The 17,404-nt window shown below is 54.8% G+C and overlaps 1 protein-coding gene across 1 annotated transcript in view; it reads right to left on the bottom strand.

Annotated features, from left to right (window-relative positions):
• Nucleotides 1-17,404, bottom strand: part of WSCD1 (WSC domain sialate O sulfotransferase 1) — a 47,166-nt gene that overhangs the window by 25,678 nt on the left and 4,084 nt on the right. The window contains exons 2-4 of the mRNA XM_087440593.1: nt 11,615-12,316; nt 5,049-5,163; nt 3,289-3,473 (exon numbers count right to left, since the gene is read on the bottom strand). Coding sequence (XP_087296719.1) covers nt 3,289-3,473; nt 5,049-5,163; nt 11,615-12,041 — 727 coding nt within the window. The 5' untranslated portion in view covers nt 12,042-12,316. The remainder of the gene's footprint in view (nt 1-3,288; nt 3,474-5,048; nt 5,164-11,614; nt 12,317-17,404) is intronic.

The following is a 17,404-nucleotide window of genomic DNA, read 5'->3' as shown; positions in this document are numbered from 1 at the left end:
AGCGGTCTGAATGTCAGGGCACAGGCCTGTTAGGGCACACAGTCCACGATGAGCATCCTATGGCCCGGGGTCAAGTCCTGGCACTGCCAGTGACTCGCTCTGACACTTGGGTGTGTTATGGACTCAGAGACTCTCCATTTCCTCACCTACATAACGCCCGGCAGCTAGAGTTGTTCTGAGGAGCGACACGCACCCACGTGCCAGCCCCTGAAGGGGCTGCATCTCCCACGACCTCTTCTCTGCCCTGGCTTTTGGTGTAAGGGCCGAGTGACAGCTTGTGCGGGCTCAAGAACTCCTTCCTGTCCTGGGGCATGACTGGCCCCCAAAGAACAAAGTATCTAGATGGCCTGGACTGTGGCCCTCAGCTGGCTGCACTGGGGTGGGACAGACACCAGGGAGACTGGCTCTGGGGCACGTGGCAAGGGAGGGTGACCAGGACAGGCAGGGCGCAGGGAGAGTGGGATGACCAGCATCCCAGTGAGTCCCAGGCCACAGGAAGGTACAAAACAGAGCTCTTGGTGGGGAGGCTGCATCTGGGTCACCCCCGTGCTCCCCACACCCAGCCCTGACCCTGACACACAGCAGGTGCCCAGTGAGTACTGATGAAGGAATGAACATGACAGGGCAGGTGAGGGGGCAGCATGAACTGCAACAGGTTACAATACGAGAGCTGCTAGAGCAGGCAGCATCAGCTGTGTCTACACCTCACTGTGTAGGACGAGGGGGACGAGGCTGCCATCTGCTGCAGTCTCTTCCACACCTTCTCCCTCGCTCCCCGGGTGAGAGCCCCACGGCCACTTAAGGCAGAAGGGCACCTCCAAGGTGAAGCCACTGGTGAACTGCTCAGCACCCACCTCTGATCCCAACCCGGGAGCACGTTCCTGGGTCTTACTACTTGTGGGTGCTCCTTGCCAGTGACATTTAAGACGGGTGGTCACCTGGTCACCTCTTGACAGACATCCTGTTAGCTCATCCCCTTGAGAAGGGAGTGTGCAGGCAAAGGTCAACCACAAGGGCTCCACAGCCTGCCAGAAGGGGCGGCCACTGCACCGTTTTCAACATGAACCACGACATCAGGTCTAGCCGACTCAGGATCTGAGGCTAGCTTGAATGATTGGGGCTTCTGACCCTTACCCAACAGGCAACCTGAAGCACAATTATCTCTAACAGTCAGTGGCTGAGCAGGCAGAAGGAGCAGGCAGGGCAGCCCAGAGCCCACACACGGACCTGGTCCTGCTGGGTTGCAGCGGGGAGGGTCAGGGGGCTAATGTTGTTTGAACCCAGGGAAATCAAAGGTCCAAGAAGCCAGCCTGGAGCAGTGTGGTCCTCAGAAAGCCCATTTGGATGCCCAGGTGTCAGGGCAGGACTGAATATATCCATGAACCACAGCAAACCCCCATGCCAGGACGGGGCCTGGTACAGAACAGGATCTGTTGAGTTAATGGTCTCACGAGTGAATCCATAGAGTGTGCTCTCAGGTCTCCACCTGATCCCCGTTCCCTCACCTGGAGCCCTTGTTCCCAGACACATCCTGCCTGAATACAAGAAACACCTAAGCAGCCTCAGTTTGCCGGGTCTGAACACTGAGCCCCTCTCGCCGTCACTCTGACCCCACAGACAGTGGCCAGGGTTGGTGTTTAAGCTCACCCATGGTTCTCAAAGCCAGGCTTCTGTGCTGCTTGGCAAACTCATTCGTTGCTAGGAGAGCTCTCCCAGAAACCCCTCTGCAGTCTTAGCTTCTGACCCGACACCTCTTTCTCTGAGCCCTGCCCTGTTCTGGAACTACTGCCATCAGCTCTCCTGGAGCCCTGTTACTAGGACCATGGCCAGAGGCGAGTGTGTCCCTGAGTCAATGTGCCTGGACGCTGGCCTGTGCCTCCATCATCTCCTGTCCCACCTTTGCCAGTGGTGGGGGGAGGTCTCCCATGCTCTGACTTCTTCCCAGCCCAGCCCCTCCCATCATGAAAAAGATGGCCCCAGACACGTGCCAATGTGCACAACCATGTTATTTTCTAAAGGAGCCTTTTATAATTAGATTAAGCAGATCTGGGGCTCAGCATGTTGAATGAGGACGAACCTAGGTTTCAAATGCACCTAGTTGGGCTCCTCAATCATCATTTCTATTTGACAACACTTTCACTTGAAATTCTTGGGGGTTCCATCTTGCTGTCTGATGCAGCAGCTTACCCTCCCTCATGGCTGATTATTTCCTCCTGAGTTCTGTAATTTTGAATTGTAAGCTTGTCTTCCATGAGAATTTATCTATGGGAGCTCTCTACACTGGGGCTGGTGGCACAGCTCTCAAGAGAGATTTTCCATTTGCTTCTCCAGCATCTCCAGATGGCCCAGAGCCAATTTTCATGTTGGAGCTTTTGGGACCAGGCAGATAGCATAAATTTGAAACTCAAAAACAAAACACAACACAACAAAAAAACTCATACAAATGCAGGCCTACAATTACAAAGTCTTAGAAAGATTTTTCTTTTCCCCACATCAAGCTCAGTTCAAAACAGACAAGTTTTCTTTACATCTCCCTGAACTGAGGTGGTATTTTTTTTTAAATCTAAAATCTTATTGATTTATACTTCAGTGGAATTGAATCCCACTTTACACAGAGGTTTCGATCCAATTTCCTACTCTGATAGGCCCGAAGCTCTTTTCTGCCCTACTTGGACACTGAAGCCTGAGCCGCGTGAACACCAAGACCAGAAACTTCCCTCTGCAGAGACGCAGAGCTGCACAGCATCTTCTACTCTCATCTCACGACCGGGACTCTTAGCTCAATCTTCATTTCTGGAGCCAGAGATTTCCTTATCTTCTTGCTAGTTCAGCTATGCATTTAAAATAATGTTTGTGCAATTTTATCCAGCATTTCTAGGTGTTTTATCACTAGGAATCTTTCAGATTATCTGGTCTGCCCCACTGCTAGAAATCTAGGTCTCCATCTGTACTTTACAAAATAGACTGGAACCCAGAGAGGGGAAGCAAGCTGCCTGAGGCCACACAGCATGGCTGAGACATACCTAGGCCTAGGCTCTACTTCCTGATCAATTTGTCTCTCCTGCAGGGGACAAGGAAAGATGTGCCTCAGTCATGAACTCAAGTAATTTTTGGCAGACGCTAACCATTCCCCTCCCTCCCCTGCCCCTGCCACAAGCCTGTCCAGTGAAGGTGATAAGGAAAGGAGGACACAGGTTCTGTCCCATGTCGTCTGGACAAGAGACTGTGGGCGATGGGCAGTCAGAGAGAGGGAACAGACAGAGCTGAGGGAGAGGCCGGCACACTCACGCCTCCTGGAGCCCGGCTGCAGCTCCTGCACGCGGTACACGGAGAGCCGGCCAAGGCCGCCGCACGCGGAACCCTTCTCCCCCTTGCACTCATGGTTACACTCCTCCGGCCCGACGCTCATCGCTGGGAGCCGGTTCCCGCAGTAGCACTCGGCCCCGGCCTCCAAGCCCGCGTAGACGTAGGACCTGCAGGAAGAGGGGGCCTGGGGTGAGTTTCGACCTTGGCCCAGAGCTAGGGCTGGGGTCCCAACAGCACTGAAGTCTAGATCAAGGAGTGGCAGCTGGGTCTGGGGCCAGGACAAGGGCTGGGCTTGACGCTGAGGGCAGGTCTGGGTGAAGAGGGGCCACAGCCATCAGCACATGGCTGGCCTCAGGGGTCAGTCTTCAGCCAGACGTGAGGGTCATCTGGATGGGTTTAGGGAACAGTCTTTCCTCTGTGATAAGCTCATGTCATCAGCCCCATTGGTCCCTTGTCAGCCCTGAGCTTGTCCCCTAAAGTGCCATCCACGGAAACAGGTTACAGCAAGTCTAAAGCCGTGGTGTGCTGGTAAACTGGTCCTCAGTGTGGCAGGAAGGAGCATTTGTCAATTTCTGTGGTGTAAATACTCCCATCATGGATGATTTCAAGCTACCGACGGTTTAGTAACAGGCTTACAACATTTCTAAACATTTACGTCTGCCCTTGTGAGTCAGCATGAGTTGGCTCCAGCGCTCCTGGCCCCAAGTGCCGGCCACACATTACCAACAGGCCCTCCTCCCCCAGAGACAGTTCCTCACCCCCTTTTAGCCAGTCACAACACTGGAGGTCAAGAAAGACTGCCAATGGCACCTGAACGTACACACAGGATTTAACTATGGAAAGAGGTGAACATTCTAAACTCCCATCTCAGTGGACCTAGGCATAAAAAACCCAGATTGCACACCCAAATACAAGCTTCTAATCCTTGTTTGGCCCCTTGCTAGCTGTGTGACCCCAAACATCACTTACTACTGCTGAGTTCAGTTTCCTTAACTGTTAGGAGAATAAAACGAGATGGTGTCAGTCTCAGCTTTAGCTTTATCTAGACCGTAAAGCACACCTGAGCAGGGACCCTGTCCTTTCCTTCTCCAGCCTCAGTTTCTCCATCTATAAAATCGGCATAATTCATTGCTACCTAGCAGAAGGTGGTGAAGACTTATATGACACAATAAATGTGAAAGAATCTAACATGACAGAAATAACTCAAGAGTCCCATCTGCCGATTCTGTTTTAGCCATCTCTGGTGTGCGAGCATGTGTACACACACAGTGAACCATGAATGTCTCGAGGGTAGGGACCGTTCCCTGACACAGGACTAGTGTCCTGTAACTACTGGGTAAGCTGGCAGTGTCAGAAAAGTGAATCTTGTTATAAACACAGGATAGAAATAAACTTTTCCTACAGAACTAGAAAGGTCCTTAGAGAAATCTGGGTTAAAGGTCTTTGTCTTAAACATAAGAGTAAACTGAGGCCCAGGGAAGGAAAAGAGCTCAGTAAAGTCACATGGCGAGTTCCTGGCACAGCTGGGCTAGAACCCCAGTCTCTGGACACTGAGGCCAGGCCCTTTCCACAACCCCGTGCCATCACATCAGTGAATGTTCTTTGCGCTGGACACCGGGATCTGATCAATCCAGCTCTAATTACACTACAACAGCCAACTGCCAGCCAACGTATGGCCCTGTTCCGGGGCCATCTCTCGACCTTATTTCCATGGAGTTGATGCCCTGGGGCCCCACACTTACCGCTCAGCACATGCATCCTGGCAGTGGGGGACGGTCATCTTTCTCAGGTCATAAAACACAGCCCCCTTCAGAGTTCTCTCTTGGCCGTCGTCACTGAAGCATCCAACGTAGGTGCCTGCAGGCAGGGAAGCACAGCCAAGACTCAGAGGCCTGGGAGAAAGGGGGGTCCTAACCATGGGCCCACCCTTAGGAGTACCCTTCCTGCCAAGGCACCTCTCAAAGAAGCCCAGGGGGTGAGGCTGTAGTTCAACCTTCCCTGCAGTGCTTCTGGACACTTCCGCCTTATTCTCTTCCTGCCGCTTTTCTTAGCTAATGGCCCACTGTCCCCTGAGACACCGTGCCCGGAGCCTGGTGTCAGCCTGACCACCGCTTTCTCCCACCACCCTCAACTCACCAAGTCCAGCTTGGTTGAATTGCCTCCTCCGGCCCCCTCCTCTCCATCTTTCCCCCTCCTAGGCTCAGAGAGGCCTCCCTGCCTCCACAAATGTCCTGACAGGCAGGTTCTGTCGCCTCCTTGTGATCCAAAGGGAAGAAATTAGTTATAGAAAGTCTGCATTTAGCTCACACAAAGAAGATCTTGCAAACCGGGAGCGCTATTTCAAGAAAAAATCTGCCATCCCAGGAGGGAGTAAGCCCCGATCGCCGGAGGTGTGTAAGCAGCATCCGTTAGCATTGTAAGAGAGCTGTCCCGTGTGGGAATCGATACGGCCAAGGGACCGCTGAGCCCTCACCAGTCCAGGCATCTCTGGCACATCCCTGGAAGAGGACACCAGGGGACATGACTCTACGAAGCAGTGGCAGTGCTGACCCAACCATGCCCACGTCACTGGGAGTCTGAAAGCCCTGCCTCGTCACTCCGAGGGGGGCAGGTAGGTGTCTCCCAGGGATGCACGGAGAAGCCTGGAGAACTTGAGCACAAAGCAAGTGCATTAGGCGTGTAAACGTCACGTGCACCGCAGCACATTGGGAGTTTGCAAACACGCCACCACACGATCCCAAGCTGCGAATGCACACCCACAATAGCCGTGCCGAGATCTGGGTCAGGCGCCCGGGATAAAGATGCTGCTCATCTCCCCGAGAACGTCTGCTCTCGGCTCCAGGACGTCTGCAATGGCACCTGTGCGGAACACCGCGGCCTCCGGAAATCAGGTCGTCTCTGGGAAGTAACAAGGCCTCCCACCGCCTGCCGGCTCCTGAATGGCTTTGGGGTGAGGAGTAACGTCCTCTACCAGTCCAGGAGCTCCCTGTGGGCAGGCGAGACCCGTCCTTATTCCTGCCAAGAACCAGGCCCAGAGCAGGAGCGTGGGGCCGCCTGCTGCGTGAGCTGGAGGAGTGGACCTGCCAACCTTCACTCCTGAGGCCCAAATCAGGGAGGGATCTTTCTGTCTGTGAACACCACACTTAATTCCACCTCTGACCTGGGCTAAATCACTTCAACGTTCTGTGCCTCAGTTTCCTCAACTGTCAAATGGATAAATGCCCTCCCCACCTGCCTCACCCAAGCTCATTCCTCCTGCCCCATGTTTGGACGTGTCCCTGTTCCTTCTCATGTCCACCCTCTGCTTCCTGCCTGTCCTTGACAGCTTACATCCCTGACCACTCCAGCCCATGGTGGCCTCTCCTTCCTCTGGATTCTCATATTTTGTATCTGGGAAACTTGCTGTCACCCAAATCCTTATCATTAACCGCTGTTATTGCTAAAAATCTTTTATGCCTGTATGCCCTGTCTCTTCAATGTGACTTAAGGCTCACTGAGGGCAGGGGCCACACCTTTAATCCAGCTGGTGACCCCCCAGGGACTCACCAGGGTAGGCCACAAGGTCAGCATGCACAGCTCCTTGTCAACCTGGGTGAGAGCTCCTGAAAACTGTACTGATATCCTCTGAGGGCCTAGAGTAGGAGCAGAGACCCAAATGCAAGGAGGGGATGGCCCTATGGACCACACCATTGCGCAGTTCCCAGGGCCCTGGTGTAAGAAAGGCAAAGCAGAGGAAGATGACCAAGATGGCGGGAGACTGGGCTCTCCACCATGGCAGGAATGGCTGAAAGACCTGGAGACCTCAGATTAGAGAACACTAGGGCAGCAGAGGGAGCAATGGTCACCTTCCTCAGTGTCTGCCAAAGGGTCTCACCCCCTTCCAGACAATGAATCTCTCGAGGTCACCTTCCCCCCAGATGCCCATCGGCACACGTGTGGCCACACCCAGTATCCATCCACAGGCACATGCTACAGCCCTCTCCCCAGGACTCCCAGACCCCCAGGCCCTGCGAGCTTCTCTCCCTTTTTATGGAAGTCTCAGGACTACTGACACCAGGATTGACGGCTGCAGAAAGCTCCCACCCAGGTCAGGGAGAATGAATTGTTCTCTTCAGCCTGCCCACTTAGTAAAAGAAAACTAATATTTGAGAAATTTCTGATGTGCTGCTCAGCAAAGAAGAAATTCTATTATAGCTTTCAATTAAACATCCAAAACACAAGCTCAGGGTTGTTAAACATTTATCACAGTTGATGGGAAATTAACCAGAAGGTTCTAAACGTGCCTGGGCTCAAGACCCTGGAAGGCTAAGACAGGCATGTCCATGTTTCTGGCGGGGGCGGGGGGGAACAGCCTTAAGGAATGGGCTGACTTAGTTTCATATCTAAGCTCCACCTCTATCTGGCTGTGTGACCTGGCATGTGCACCTTGCCCTCTCTGAGCCTCAGCTTCCCCATCTGTAAAATGGGGCTATGGTCCCATGGAATTCATGGGTGGTTGTGAGAATTCCAGATGATGACACAGGAAAAGTGTCCAATGCAAGGCTTGGCACGTAAGAGTGCTCGGTGGTGATCGTTTTTATTGTAAATATACCATTATTAACAATAAACATTTTTAAATTGCTTTACTCCCCTGCAACTCAAATTCTTCATCGTTAAAATGGTGATTGCGCCGCTTACATCATAAGGCTGTTGGAAGATTAAATTAAATGAGATAACAGATGTACCTCCATACAGAACAATGCTTGGCACATAACAGATGTTTGAATAAGTAACAGCCATTATCATTCTGATCCTACACTCTAACCTGGACCTAGTGTGAGGACGGATCAGTAAATATTCGCTGAGTAACTAACACATTAATAAGACAGAGAAAGGAACACTTGCAAGCAGGGAGGCTTGGGTCCTTTGGAAAACAAGGAGTGGCTGCCCAGCTACCAGCTGGCCATTTCATGGAACGGACCGGTCTGGAGAGGAAACCCACGCCCGGCTGGCCCCGTCTCGGTGTGTAGCAAGGACCTGAGATGCAGACGCCCCCGCTGTGTGTGTGAGGAGGAGGTGAGCCCTTTTTTCTAGAAAAATAACAAACGGCTTTTCTAACTCCCTGACAGAGGCGAGAATGTGCAGAAAAGAAAGGACTTCCGAGGGATACACTGGGACACATTCTGAGGCGGATTTATTACTTTCGGCTGAAATGGAGGCAATGCATTATTGTCTGTGCCTCTGCATCTGTTCATTTGCACATCAAAATGGACATGCCGTGAGGCTATTAACGATGGCTTTGGAGATATTGGAATGTCTTTGGAAATTACTATCAATAAAAAACAAACTGGCTATGGAGAAGTTACTATTTTTCCCCTAGTAAACTTACTGACATTTTATTCCATTATGGATGTTGTCCAAGGTATAATGAAATGCCCCGTGATTGATGGAGCCTCCTGCAGCTTCCGGGCCTCGCAGGATCCCCTTTCAGGAGGATGGCGGGCTGCCCGGCCACAAAGAGACGCCCTCTTTGTCCGCAGCCCCAGCAGCTGTCCTGAGCGGGGGCCTGCGGGCTACTCTCCACCAGGGAGGCCCTCCTGGCTGTGCGGGGCCCATGGAGCCCCAGGAGGAGAAGGGGCCTCCCTGAGGGTTTTTAGGCCAGTGCCCCACCTTCTCCCCTTCCTCTGAAGATCTCCGGCCATGTGACACCACAGCCTCTCCCAGAGTGCAACTGTTCCTTAAATCCTGGGGGAGATTCAAAATATTTAATAGCTTGTGGGGGGCACCGGCCACCAGAATTGCCACCATTCAACACTGGAACCAGCCCGATGCTCTTGCGGTACCGGGCATTAACCCTTCACCTGCTGGGTCATGGGGAGGTTTGGGGGTCACGGGGGAGGGGACCAGGGTATAGGGGAACCCAGGGGCTCAGGGCAGTACCATTCCAATATTTTAACAACTGATGAGACCATCCTGCTGTATAACGCTTGACTATCAGTCCTGTTCATCCAACCGCAGTCTCCTCAGCCTTCACTGGAGCACCTTCCATCACTTCTTTAAGTCTCCAGAGATGACAAAGTAAAGGGGTGCCCACTGGTTCTCCTGGACATACATACTCTACACCCAGGGCTATAACTAGGTCCCCCTGAGCCCTCCCCTTGGCCAGCCAGCCACCGTGAAGTCAGGTTATCAAGAACTAGTCACTTCTATCTAATGAGCCTAAGCCCTTTGCACGTGCCTCTATCATGCCTCCGCCACGCTGTGCGGTCATCACTAGGGTGTATATCTGATTCTGCCACCAGACTAAGATCCTCGAGTGCACAGTGAATAGCACCCATGGAGACTCATACATGGATCCTCAATAAGTGTGGATGGAGAGCAATAAAGGGAGGAATTGCGGCTAATTTGCCCAAGGTCCAGAGCCAATAACTGGCAATACCGGGAGAGGAACCCAGGTCTGTTTTTAGAACATATCCTCTTTCCATGGCTTCCTCTCAAGAAATCCATGTTGACTTTGTCAGTCATTTACACTTTAGTCTAAATGAGTTACACTAGTGCCACCAGCAGAGAGACCCCATTTCTTGGTGTGCTGGGGAGAGTTTACAGAAATCACACTTGTATAAAATGAGCTGCAGAATCGGTTCCTCATTTCTCCCTTATTTCTTACAGGAAAGACTTGCTGAGGAATCCGACAGCAAGGGCTCTGACCTAGATGATTTCAGAAGAAACTTCCTTCCATGGAGACAGGAATGCACAGTCCTCCAGTCTTCATTTTCCTGGGCTGCTAGAGTCATCCTTCTAAGGCAAGGGCAGTTTGGGCTCCTTTCTCTTCCCTCAGGAATGCCAGAAGAATGCCACGGAAGAACGCCAAATTTGCAGAAGAACACCAAATTCCTAGGCCTGGCACTCATATCCCTCCCGGACCCAGGCCTGAGACAAGATTCAAGCCAAAGTCTGTCTGAACCCAAAGCCCGGCCTCTAAGATGAGCCTCTCGACTCCCCTCTCTCTATATCTCCCCACTGAGTTCCCACACTCCAACCACATGTCTGAGTCAAGAGAGCCATTCCCCTGTGATTTAGAGTTCAGGACCAAATGGGGTGGTGACAGGGATGCTGAGACACTGTCTGCACTCAGTCACCACCCAACAACAGCCACGACGCGTCCTGGGTGTGCATCACACGCAGGCTCAGTTCCTGGGCCCTGCACAGAGTCTGTATAATTCAGTGCAAAGGGCCTCGACCTGGAGCCAGACTGTCCCCATGTCCCATGTTGGAATCCCAGCCATGTGACAGTGGCAGATCTGGTCAGCGCCCTGCCCGTGTCCCCCAGGCCTTGCTGCTTCCAGGCTGCACTGAGAGGCACACTCTACTCACTCCGAGTCCCCACCTGCTGCAGAACGACCCTTTGTTGGCTGCCTTCTCTTCCCTGTCTCCTTCCCACTCACAACCAGTGTCCCTGGGATCACACTCCAAACATACCACGTGCATCTTAATCCTGGTTTCAGGGTTTGCTTCCAGGAACCCAAACTAAGAGAATGACCGCAGGAATTTACTTCACTTCTCTGTGCTCCACTTTCTTCATCTATAAAACCAGGATATAATAATAATAGTACTGTAAATAGTACCCTTACAGGTGTATAGTAAATGCTATGCAAGTTAGCCACTTTTATTAAATAATAATAGTGGCCAGTTACTGAGTGCCAAATGGTACACTAGGTCCTCCGGCCCAGTGGTTCTCAGCTTGGGCGAGCGTCAGCATCACCTCGAGAGCGTTGCCATGCAGACTGCTGGCCCCTGCCCCAGGGTGCAGGATTCAGTAAGTCTGGGAGGACCTGAGAATCTGCACTTGTCACAAGCTCCCAGGTGATGCTCGGGCTGTGGGTCTGGGACCCCACTTTGTGAGCCACTGCTCTCTACTGTCACATTTCGTCTTCACAATAACCCTGGGGTGGATCGCTATGCCCATTTCAGAGGGACTTGGAGAAGTTAAGTAACATGTCCAAGGTCACCCAACAAGTTTGTGGCTGAGCCAGGATTCAAGTCAAGGTCTGTGTGAACCCAAAGGCTGGGCTCTAAGATGCTCGCACGTCGCGGCCTTGAGCCACGTGGAAGTCCAGCTGGTGAGTGAGCAAAACTGCAAAGGACTTCCGATGGCAGGCCCTTCCTGTCTCCTGCAGAGCAGGAGGGAAGGAACCATCTGTGAAGGCCGTGGGCCTGCGGTGCCTACTTCCTGCAAGGGCCAGAGAAAGACGACACCAATCCCGGGCCCCCGAGCAGGGCTCCCGGGGCAGCCACCAAATCCGCAGGGGAACCAGGGCTGAGCACCTACCTCGGCTGCTGCCGGCCGGCCTGGGGGCCTCGGGGCCCAGGGCGGGCGGCCCCTGGGGGTCACCCATGAAGCGGCGGAACCAGCGGCGCCGCAGCTGGCGCAGCTCCGAGTTGCGGCTCCGGAGCCAGCGGGGGCCGGGCCGGGGCCGGGCCAGGGGGCTCTGCAGCACGTCCACTCCGAGCAGCAGCTCTGGGCTGACCCGCCGGTCGTGCAGGGCTCTGCTGTCCAGCAGGCCCACGCCCAGCGCCATGGCGGCCACGGGCAAGGCCTGCAGGGGGCTGGGCGCCCGGGGGCCCTGCGGGAGGGCCACTCGGGCCCGCTGCAGCAGCAGCAGGCTGCCGGTCATCAAGTAGGCGGCCGTGAGGAAGAACAGCAGGAACTGCGTTCGGCGGAGAAACTTCTGGAGTCGGAAGAAAGGTTTGGCCATGCCCCTGGGCGGCAGGGCTCCTGGCTGGAGCCCAGGGATGGCTCCTAGCACCCTGGCGGCAGGGAGGCCGGGGCCTCCAGGGGTGGCATGCCTGTCTCCTGGCACCAGCTGTGCTCCCTGGGGTTACTGTTCCTCCTGCCCCGTTTCCAGCAGGTGCTCGGACGGTACCATCACTCGTCTCCAGCCACCAGGTCCTGCAGTGGCAGCTTCTGCCCAAGTGTCATGAACTTCACCATCCTGGAGCTATACCGACCCTCATCTCCAGGCTCAGAAATCTGGAAAAGCAGAGAAAGTGCACTTAGATGCAATAGGACAGTCCACCACTCCCACCGCTCCAGGTCAGGAGCCCACCCTCCTGTGTTCCAAAGGGCCAGCTGTGTCGCAGGAGCACGGGACAGAGAGCTGGGTTCAAATCCCAGCTCAGCCACTGGCTGGCTGTGTGACATCGGGCAAGTTACTTAACCTCACTGGGCCTCAGCCTCCTCATCTATAAAATGGGAATAACACTCTCCCCTCAAGCAGTAGTGAAGGCCCAGTAATGACAGCAATGAGGAAGAGGAACAGCAGCAGCAGCGTCGCACTGAGTCCTTGCTACGTGCCCTCAGCTAAACATCATCTCATTGAATCCTCACTCCAGTCTATGAGGCAGATACTGTAACAGCCCCATTTTACAGATGAAGAAACTGTGGCAAAAGAAGGCAAAGTAAGTTACTTGGGAAAGTAACTTTCCCAAAGTCCCACAGCTGGTAAACAGAGGGGTCACGGTTTGGAAGAGTCTGTATTCAGAGCCTGTACTCTGAACTACTACACAGCCCAGCCTACAATGAGACACCACCACATACAAGTGCACCCAGCCCAGGGCATGAGTATACAACAGGTGCTCAATACATGCATGCAATCTGCCGACCCCCAGGGCGTGCACTGGGACTGCAAGCTGTGTTTGGAAATGCTTCTGCAGAGGCTGGTCGGCTTTAACACAGGAGAGGGGACGGGGGAGGAGGTGGGCTTGCAGTCTTCCCAGGCTTCCTGAACACGGCAGGCCAGAGCCAAAGGAACAGGACGGTGCCTGGGCCGTGCACCCGTGAACAGAGATGGGCACCTGGTGTGGGGAAGGATGAGGGCTCTCAGAGCAGCCTTCCAGGGGGGCCCTCCACCCCCAGGACGCGGCTCTCATGCTGGGCTCTGGTTCCCACTGGCGGTGTCTCTGAAGTGCCCTGTTGGGGGCTGGCAGAGGGTTCTGCAGCTGCTGGGAGCTGGGCTGCTGCGTGACAATGGTCCTGAGCACAAGGACAGGCTTGTCCCGGGAAGAAAGGCTCCTAGGAGCGTGACTAAGCCACTGCCCGTAACTAACATGGCCCAGGACCCCTGCCAGGCCTGCGCAGCCCCTCAATGGCTGCTCTGTGCGCTGGGCATAGCCAGCTGGGTGTGAGAGGAAAGACAATGTTTGGGCTCTTGTGGCCTGGCATTCGGAGGACCCAGAGGGGCCCAGACCAGCATGACCCTTTCTGATTAAACCCGGGAGCCTCCAGGGTCTGAGGCCTCTGGGGAGGGCAGGGATCTGGAAGACGGTCGGGGGTCCTGTAGGCTGGGGTGGGGGAGGTAGGCTTGGTAATCAGCAGTTGAAGGAGGAATTAAACTCGGAGCCAGGGAGCCATTCCAGACGGGTCTCCAGAGCTATTATTTTCTAAGCCGGTGCGTGCCAGGCCCACCCCAGCCAGCCTCATCAGATTTGTAAATCCACAGAGAAAATCCCAAGAAATCCTGACTGATCTCCCTGCCTCCAGCTTGGGCCCCTCCAATCCATCCTCCATGAGGCTGCCAGGATGATCCTCCTAACGCACAAATCTGATCATGGCACTCCCCTGCTTAAAAGCCCTTTCAATAGCTCCCCGTGGCTTTGGGGATAAACTCCAAGCTCCTTAGCAGGACATACAAGGCCCCTTCATGATCTGGTCCGTCCAGCCGCATCTCTTGCCAGGCTCTTTCCTCTGGCTTCCCCATCACACGTGTGTGTAAGCACACACACACGTGCATGCACACACCCCAAGGTGTCCCAGAGCCACCACAGCTCATCTGCCTTAGTGCCTGTGCACACACTGCCTTTTATTTCTTTTCCTCTCTCTTGGCCTGGTGAATCCCTCCAAGGCTCAGCCCAGGTATCACTTCCTCCGAGAAGCTTTCCCTGACCACCACTCCCCCACTGGTGTGGAGTCCTCTGTCTTCCCACAGCCCGTGCTGACCCCTATCCCAGCACGACCCTCCTGGGATGACTTTACTTGTCCATCTACTTGTCCATCATCCTCGCAGAACTGTGACCAACTCAAAGCTAGAGGCCACACCCTACCATTTTTGTAACTCGGGCCCCCAGCACAAGGCCTGGCAGTATAGATGCTCAGCGATCTTTGTTTCTGAATATATTTGTTAAAATGAATAAGAGGATAAATTGATAAGGCAAATCCTGATATCGGAAACCTGCTCCTGTGGGGTCTTAGGGCAATGAAATCTCGAGTTCCACGTAGCCAGAGCTGGGGGAGCTCAGCCTGGAACGCGGAAGAGACAGAGCGATGCACAGCACAAAGGACACAGCCTCACAGAGCAGAGGGCATTCAGACACACGGACGTTAACAAGGGTGCCTGCCATCCTCTCTAGGTTGGAATCCTATGAAGAGGTCGGCTTGCAAAGGGCTTTTGGGTACAGGACTGGGATTCCATCCGTGAAAAACCCCATAAAACTAAAATAAAAGGAGAGAGGGAATGACTCCTGCTGTCAAAAGAAATGTTCTGATGAGATGGGGCAGAGGGCTGGGCAATGGATCAACAGTTCAGAAATTTGAAGGCAAGATGTGGTGTGAATTCCATATACTACATTTTGTACACAGGACGGAACATGCTACAAGTAGGGGTGGGGTGCAGTGGGGTGGGGCACTGTTGGGGCTACAATTAGGATTTGACTGATCACAACCGGGGTCCTCAAGTACCCCCAAGATCCTCTCTGGAGCTCCCCCTTCCCAGAGGGGCCTTCCCTGGTCTGGGGAGGTGGCACTGGGCAGGGAGGCTGGGACAGCCACTCTCAGGCCTCTTATAAAGCACCTGCCACTCCAAACCTTTGAAATCTCAAAGCTGATTCGCAGCCCAGAACACCTGCTGTGGGCTGGGCAGGGGGCCGGCATGCCCAGAGCACTAGGAACTTGTCCCCCTGCCCTGGACCTCTGCCACACTTCCCACCAGTACTATATCTGCCAGTTGTCCCCCCACTCTCTGCCATGCCCACCTCTCTTTATGGCTGGCAGCCCCGCCAGAGCACAGATCACACCTGACTGATCACCACGTCCCCAGATCCCAGCACACAGCTGGCACGGCAGTGACGGTAAATGTTTGTTGAGTGACTGAACCTGAAAGAGGCCTAGGGGTGTGGGCGACGTGGAGCATCCGCTCCCAGCCAAGCCACGAGGTCAGTCGGACAGCAGAACCAGCCAACACCTAGGGGGAGACCTACCACCGCCTGTCTGCCCCAGGCCTGGGAGCCCCCCAGCTGCGCCTGCTGCACCCCAAAGCCAGAAGGCCCTCCGTTACAGCAAATCCACCCTGGGCGAATCATTGCACAGGAGAGAGCCGCAGGCTCCTCATCTGTAAACGGGGGTAAGTTGGCACTGCCGTGGGATGGAATCAGGGTGTAGAACTTCTGTCACCTACAAACCGCGACATCCATTGGTTATGAAAGCAAAAGAGGAAACCAGGAGGCGATGGAAGAGGGGACTGCAGCAGCTGTGCCACGGGTGAAATCAGCCACAAGGGGCCCCCTCACCTCCCTCTTAGCCCCCCACTCCCTGGGGTGGGCCTTGTATCCCATTCTTGCTTGCAGCTGATCCCATGCTAAGAGGGCTGTTAACAAGTGCTTTATTCTTCAATGCCACCATTTAAGCAGCACTGGCAGCGTTAATCAACAGGCTGGGCTGGGTTGTGTACCTCAGCTGCACCCTCTCATTCACCCCACACTTGCCACCGAGGCACACACCCCGATCACCCCCATTGGAGAGCCGAGGTCTCTAAAGCTCAGCGGGGTGGAGCGCATTGCTCAAGCCAGACACACCAGGGCCGGCACTCAGGCCCAGGCCGCCTGCTCCCAGAGCCCGCCCGCGCCCACTAAGCTCCCTGCCTCTCTCCGCACTCCAGCTCCAGCTTCACACGAGGCAAGATTTATTCCTGAAAGGAGTTCAGTGTGCCTCCGTCAGCACCTTTTTGAAAACACGCCAGGCCGAAGCTCCGGAGACGTGCTGCACATGGCGTGCTGAGCGGAACCTCACAGACACGCCCTGCGGGGCAGCGCTCCGGCCCCCCGGGCCACCCCGTCTCTGCAAGTCCGGATCATTTTTCCCCCAGCCTTGCTTCCCATGTGGCACCTCCCATCTTGGAACCACGCAAAGTGCTTCAGGGGAGGATGGGGGCTCCACCCCTGCCGGAGGCACGGGCCTTGTCGGGAGGGGGCACCAGGGCTGTGCATGGAGCCTCAGGCTGGACAAAGGTGGACACCCACTGCCCTGCCCAGTGGCCTTCTAGAGACCCGAGTGTCACCCCAGAGAAGGGCAGGGCCTGGGGGAGGGAGACCCTGAGTTCCCTGGCAGGAATGAAAGGAGAATAATAGGACAAAGGAGTTTCTGGGGGTCTCAGGGAGGGAGCAGGAGCCTAGCACAGGTGGGGACCCAGAAAACCTGAGCCCTCTTCCATCACTTTGTTGCCATCTGGGCCCCAGGGGGCAGCAGGTGCTGAGCCTGGAGCGGGGAGTGTAGGGCAGATGGCATCTGCGTCTCAGCTAGGTGGCGGCTGCGGGGACTGAGCAGGTGAGGGGTGGCGGCCGCAGAGAGGGGAGAAGAGAGGAGAGGAGGCAGCCCCTGGGCTTGACCAGTGGCCACTGGGGTTCAGTCACGTGACTCTGCCTCCCCAGCACCTGGCCAAAGAGGACAGGCAGTGGCAAGTGAGGGGGGAACTCCAGATGCACCCAGGTCATCTCGGCCACTGTGGCCACTGAAGCCAGGGCTGCGACCTCCTGGGATTCAGAGCCGTGAGCTCTTAGCAGGGTGAGAGCCTTGCAGAGGAACAGGGCCCAGCAGGTTCTCCAGGCACGTGTGGTCCCAGAGGCTCGGAGCGCTAGTCTCCATGACTGGCAGCGGGGGGTCTCAGGCTCGAGACCTCAGCGAAACCACACCAGAGAGCCCCCCAGCTGGGCTCGGGGCTCTGAATTACCCCTCCCTGCTCTTTTCCCACCCCTCCAACGCCTGCCTCTGCTCAGGCCCACTGCCTGTCAGCTGGACCCTACAGCATCTCCAAGAGGCTGAGAAAGTGATCTTTCTAACACAAAGAACTAA

Source organism: Ceratotherium simum, chromosome 16 (genome assembly GCF_057802395.1).
Source record: "Ceratotherium simum simum isolate JZ-2026a chromosome 16, ASM5780239v1, whole genome shotgun sequence".
NCBI classification, from domain to species: domain Eukaryota; kingdom Metazoa; phylum Chordata; class Mammalia; order Perissodactyla; family Rhinocerotidae; genus Ceratotherium; species Ceratotherium simum.
The sequence above is the reverse complement of the archived record's forward strand: the minus strand, read 5'-3'. Positions and strand labels throughout refer to the sequence as shown.